Source organism: Ascaphus truei, chromosome 14 (assembly GCF_040206685.1).
Source record: "Ascaphus truei isolate aAscTru1 chromosome 14, aAscTru1.hap1, whole genome shotgun sequence".
Classification (NCBI taxonomy): Eukaryota; Metazoa; Chordata; class Amphibia; order Anura; family Ascaphidae; genus Ascaphus; species Ascaphus truei.
In genome coordinates, this window is record NC_134496.1 from 16,532,171 (window position 1) to 16,538,269 (window position 6,099).

The 6,099-nt window shown below is 55.8% G+C and overlaps 1 protein-coding gene and 1 non-coding gene across 2 annotated transcripts; one reads left to right on the forward strand and one right to left on the reverse strand.

The window, feature by feature from the left end:
- Positions 1 to 508: 508 nt before the first annotated feature.
- On the reverse strand, positions 509 to 590 carry TRNAS-GCU (transfer RNA serine (anticodon GCU)). Its single transcript has one exon. It is a non-coding gene; the product is annotated as a tRNA-Ser (tRNA).
- A 263-nt stretch (positions 591 to 853) lies between these two features.
- B4GAT1 (beta-1,4-glucuronyltransferase 1) lies at positions 854 to 6,093 on the forward strand. The gene is given in 4 exon segments (XM_075569856.1): positions 854 to 2,371; positions 2,374 to 2,521; positions 2,523 to 2,853; positions 5,623 to 6,093. Coding segments are annotated over 4 exon segments (1,275 nt in total). The 5' UTR covers positions 854 to 1,767; the 3' UTR covers positions 5,815 to 6,093.
- The last annotated feature ends 6 nt before the right edge of the window (positions 6,094 to 6,099 follow it).

Below are 6,099 nucleotides of genomic sequence, written 5' to 3' on the forward strand. Positions count from 1 at the left end.
GCGCTCGCCAACTATATCCGAGGCCTTAGAATTCCCAAGTAATGGCCGCTACTTTGAGCGAATGTATCTGTGTATGTGTGTGTGTGTATGTGTATGTGTGTGTGTGTGTATGTGTGTGTGTGTGTGTGAAGCCGGGTAAAAGAAACACTTGTTCAGCCTAATCCCAATATGCCAGCCTGACGCGTATCTCCGTGCTGCTGGTTTAACTGAAAAACCCCTAACCCAATAATGTAGAAAATCATTGCTGTCACATACGGATTCTGCCATCTTTTGTTTGATTATATTACCTAAATATATGTCATAATATTTCTTTATGATTTATTAATAGATGAGGCTTATTAATAAAATATGGTTGATCAAATGCTGCGTATTAGTGGAAATTATACATATACAGAGAAAGGAAGAGAACAGATTGATGTAAGTGTGCATTTACCCCAGCTGCAGCCAGTTCTCTAAAACCCCCTCCCTAATTTAGGTCATAAATATGACAAGATCAGTAAAAATGAGTCGACGAGGATGGGATTCGAACCCACGCGTGCAGAGCACAATGGATTAGCAGTCCATCGCCTTAACCACTCGGCCACCTCGTCAGCTGGCTGCGTGCAGTGCTCTGTGAACTTATATCTTAGAGAACATGATACCGGCCGCTTATGATACAGTTGCTATCACTAGCCATACATCGACCCTACAGTCTCTTCCCTATTGTATTCGGATCTGACGATCCCCCCCCCATGCTTTTGCATTTCTATTCTGGGTGTCTGCATATCTGCAGTGTCCCCCCTGGCCTTCCTCCTCCACCCCGCCAGGGGGCGCTGCAGATGTTTGGCAAAGCTCATTCTATTGCAATGTGCATGCTTTTTGGTTCTTTCATGTGGGATGATGGGTAGTATTAATAATTGGGCCATTGCAAGCAGATTAAGGGATTGTGATGGGGAAATCAGGGGGGTTTAGCGGCTCTGTGGGGTTTGTGCAAAGGATTTAGTGGGGTTGGGACATAGGATTCTGCAGTTGCCAGGGCTGTTATTTGCTAAACATTTGGGGTTTGGAGGGATCAGGAGCTCAGTGGGGTATCTGTGGGGTTTCTGTGGGGTTGTAGGGTGGCAGCTTTGCAAAATAAGAGCTATTTAGTGTAGGATTTTTTTAAGGGTTTAGAAAGTATTGGGATCTGTGCTTTGCTGAATCAAGTGGATTTAGGGAGATCATTTTAGTAGGATTAGGTAGGACATGTTTCCATAGCATATTGTGCTTTGCATGAAATTAGGGTGTTTTAGAAAGATTGGCAAATTAGTTGATTTTTTTGTAGGGGATATTAGGCTGTTTTGGGTAGTTTTTTAGGTGATATTAGGGGTTTAGGGAGATCAGTGTATGGGATTTTAGCAGGGATCTAGCATGGATTTTTCTTACAAGTGCTGGTTTCGGGAGATCAGTGGGCTTTGCATTAAGGTTAAGCGTGATCCTATAACTATCTCGGATTATTAGGATCCTTTAAAAAAAAAAAAAAACTCCCTATTGAAGGTTAGTGGGTAGGGTGGGGGTCTTGGTTAAAGGGGAGTATGGGGCTGTGTATAGAGTTTGCATTAGGGGGCACGGGAGTGTAAGCGTGTAAGGAAAGGGGAGGAGAGTAGGTGTGAGAGAAGATAAGATAGAGAGGAGGATGTGTGTAGATTGTAAGCTCTGGTATACCCAGGGCAGTGCCATGCAAAGTAGTAGAGCGTGGCCAGAAACTGTGTAGGGCAGAGAGCTAGAAGCAGCTGGCAGTGCCAGGCAATGTCCCCCACAGTGCGCTGCTCATTCTTCCGAGTGGCGCTGGCCGCCCTCCTCCTCGTTGCCCTCCTCCAGCTCCTCTACCTCTCGCTCCTCTCCAGCCTACACGGGCGACAGCAGCAGCGGTCCGCCTACCCTCACCCGGAGCCCGGGGGCATCGCTCACCCGGAGCCACGCTGGCAGAGAGAGCAGAAGGAACGTCTCAAGGCTGCCCTGGCTGGCGGGGGCGTGCTGGACGGCAGTGGTCAGTACCGGGTCTATCGCCAACTGGTGGCACCCGAAGAGGAGGTGCAAGCACGATTGGATGTGGCCTTGGCATCCCATGCCAGCCTGAGCAATCTTGGGCACCTGCAGGAGCTGGTACAGCGCTGGGATGGCAAGATTTCCCTGGCACTCTTTGCTCCCAGTGCAGCGCAAGCCAAGCTGGCAACTGTACTGGCGTATGCCCTGGCGCGGCTGTGCCCACCGCTGAGAGAGCGGGTATCCTTCCACCTAGTGTGCCAGTCCGGGGACACGGCCTCCGTCCCGGAGCTGGAGGACCGGGGAGAGTTTGCCCGCCTGCGCACGTGCCAGGCTGCCTTCGCCAAGGCGGCGGGGTTGGCACTAACACAGTCAACTACGCGGGCAATGCTTCCTACCCCAACAACCTGCTGAGGAACGTGGCCAGGGCGGGCGTGAGCAGGGCCTCCTTCACCCTGGTGGTGGACATCGATATGGTACCCAGCGATGGGCTGAGGGAAGGGTTTTTGAGGCTGGTTGCTGGAGGGGTGGCGGGGGCGCACGGTGTTCGTGGTGCCCGCCTTCGAGATCCGCCACACCCGCCGTCTTCCGGGCACCAAGGAGGAGCTGCTGAGGTTGTACCAGGTGGGGGAGGTGCGAGGGTTTTATGAGGAGCTGTGCCCACGGTGCCAGGCACCCACCAACTACTCGCAGTGGCTGAACCTGCCAGAGAAGGAGGGCGCTGCCAGTGTGGGGGTGGCGTATTCGGTGGAGTGGAGAGACCCGTGGGAGCCGTTTTACATTGGCGGGGCCGAGGTGCCAGCCTATGAGGAGAGGTTCAAGCAGTATGGCTTCAACAGGATAAGCCAGGTGAGAGGGGGGAGAAGGTGGGAGGGTGGGCAAAGGGGCAGGCGAGCACACTCACCCCCCCAAAATCACCACACAATATCCCAATTACGCTGCCACCACCAGGTATAACTCCAGTCCTCAAGGGCCACCATCAGCTCAGGTTTGTAGGATATCCCTGCTTCAGCGCAGGTGCTCCATCGTTGACTGGCCAACTCCAGTCCTCCAGGGCTCACCAACACGTCATGTGTTGGGGATATCGCTGCTTCAGCACAAGTGGCTCAGTCGTTGACTGAGTCACTGATTGAGCCACCTGTGCTGAAGCAGGGATATCCTGAAAACCTGACCTGTTCGTGGCCTGGAGGACCGGAGTTTGCCGCCCCTGATTGGGGTGTTACACCCGAGGAGTCCTCTGCCCCTTTTATTCACAGGAAGATATACACATTTTAACTAAATGTATCAGGTTGAACTTGATGGACGTACGTCTTTTTTTTAACCTCATCTACTATGTAACTATGTAGAAAAGGACTCGCTTCAGATGTAAACCGGTTCAGTTAGCGCTGCGTCTGCACCTGGAACATTTTACATTGAAGGTAACAAGACTGTATATCTTTATATACCATCTCTTATACAAACCCCCATAGTGAGACAATACCTACACAGTACTTTACCAAGGGAAGCCCGGGCCGGAGGTGGATTGTGGGGGAGATGTACTCTGCCCAAAGTGGGCTTATTGTTATGCACCGGTCACAGATTCATGGAGGACGCGACTCGGGGTTTCACAGAACTGGTAATATGCAGAAAAGAACAAACTCCTCATCTAAAGGGCTTTCTTTCCCCCACGTTTTGAAGATGCCCCAAACCAGATGAGCGTCGCTCCCTGATATATTCAGAGATCTGGAGTGTCTCCCTCTGGCCCCAGTTTTATCCACGTGCAGACAGCTGGGCACACAGCGCCAGGCCCTGCGGGGTATAGACAGCCAGGCCTTGCGGGGTATAGACAGCCAGGCCCGGCTGGGCACACAGCGCCAGGCCCTGCGGGGTATAGACAGCCAGGCCCGGCTGGGCACACAGCGCCAGGCCCTGCGGGGTATAGACAGCCAGGCCCGGCTGGGCACACAGCGCCAGGCCCTGCGGGGTATAGACAGCCAGGCCCTGCGGGGTATAGACAGCCAGGCCTTGCGGGGTATAGACAGCCAGGCCCGGCTGGGCACACAGCGCCAGGCCCTGCGGGGTATAGACAGCCAGGCCCGGCTGGGCACACAGCGCCAGGCCCTGCGGGGTATAGACAGCCAGGCCCTGCGGGGTATAGACAGCCAGGCCCTGCGGGGTATAGACAGCCAGGCCCTGCTGGGCACACACAGCCAGGCCCTGCGGGGTATACACAGCCAGGCCCTGCCGGGCACACACAGCCAGGCCCTGCCGGGCACACACAGCCAGGCCCTGCCGGGCACACACAGCCAGGCCCTGCCGGGCACACACAGCCAGGCCCTGCCGGGCACACACAGCCAGGCCCTGCCGGGCACACACAGCCAGGCCCTGCGGGGTATACACAGCCAGGCCCTGCCGGGCACACACAGCCAGGCCCGGCCGGGCACAGAGCCGCTGCCCGGTTCCTCCTTCATTACTTGATTACATATAACTTAGAAACACATACTGACCGGTAAGGATTACATCGTAGTGGCAATACTGCCTGTAAAAGTGAACATGTTTATGGCCATATTGTGAAGAGGGAGGGGGAACAGGGAGGGATCACAAGCGGAGGGGGAACAGGGAGAGATCACAAGCGGAGGGGGAACAGGGAGAGATCACAAGCGGAGGGGGAACAGGGAGAGATCACAAGCGGAGGGAACGGAGAGATCACAAGCGGAGGGGAACAGGGAGAGATCACAAGCGGAGGGGGAACAGGGAGAGATCACAAGCGGAGGGGGAACAGGGAGAGATCACAAGCGGAGGGGAACAGGGAGAGATCACAAGCGGAGGGGAACAGGGAGAGATCACAAGCGGAGGGGGAACAGGGAGAGATCACAAGCGGAGGGGGAACAGGAGAGATCACAAGCGGAGGGGGAACAGGGAGGGGATCACAAGCGGAGGGGGAACAGGGAGGGATCACAAGCGGAGGGGAACAGGGAGAGATCACAAGCGGAGGGGGAACAGGGAGAGATCACAAGCGGAGGGGGAACAGGGAGAGATCACAAGCGGAGGGGGGACAGGGACAGATCACAAGCGGAGGGGGAACAGGGAGAGATCACAAGCGGAGGGGGAACAGGGAGAGATCACAAGCGGAGGGGGACGGAGGGATCACAAGGCGGAGGGGGACGAGGGATCACAAGCGGAGGGGGAACAGGGAGAGATCACAAGCGGAGGGGGACAGGGAGAGATCACAAGCGGAGGGGAACAGGGAGAGATCACAAGCGGAGGGGGGACAGGAGAGATCACAGCGGAGGGGGACAGGGAGAGATCACAAGCGGAGGGGGAACAGGGACAGATCACAAGCGGAGGGGGGACAGGGAGAGATCACAAGCGGAGGGGGAACAGGGAGAGATCACAAGCGGAGGGTGAGTGCAGGAGGTTAGGGGGAACAGGGAGAGATGGGCAGGGGGAACTGAGAGGTCGGAGGGGGAGGGCACAGATAGGTGGTGGCAGAGGGAGGAGGGGAGGGGGTACTGGTGGGTCATGGAGTAAGGGGGGGGGAAATGGGTAAGGGGGTGCAGGGAATGGGCACATGATGGGGGTCACAGGGCAGCCATGGCACGTACTGACCTTCCTCCCTTCCTCCCTTCCTCCCCCCAGGCCTGTGAGCTGCATGTGGCTGGCTTCTCCTTTGCTGTGCTGGACTCGGCCTTCCTGCTTCACAAGGGCCACAAGCTGCCGGGGGATTTCCACAGCCAGAAGGAAGCCGAGAACACGCGGAACCGGGAGCTGTACCGGGGCTTCAAGGAGGAGCTGAGGGGCAGATACCCCGACTCCCCCCGACGCTGCTAATAACAAACCTCTACACCTGGGGAGGGGGTGGTGGGCACCTCTCTGAACGTGCATCTAATGCCCTCCACGGCTGAGTTTCTGGTGGCCTCTAGCACATGGGACTGGGCAAATCTAGATCTGGGCATCTGATGGTTACCTTTAAGGCTGGGCATTTGGTGCCTCTAGGACTGGGCATCTGATGGTCATCTCTAGAGCTAAAGGTCTTGTGGTCACCTCCAGAACTGTGCACCTAATGCCCTCTAAGACTGATGTCTGGTCAATTCTAGGACTAGGCGCCCAGTACCG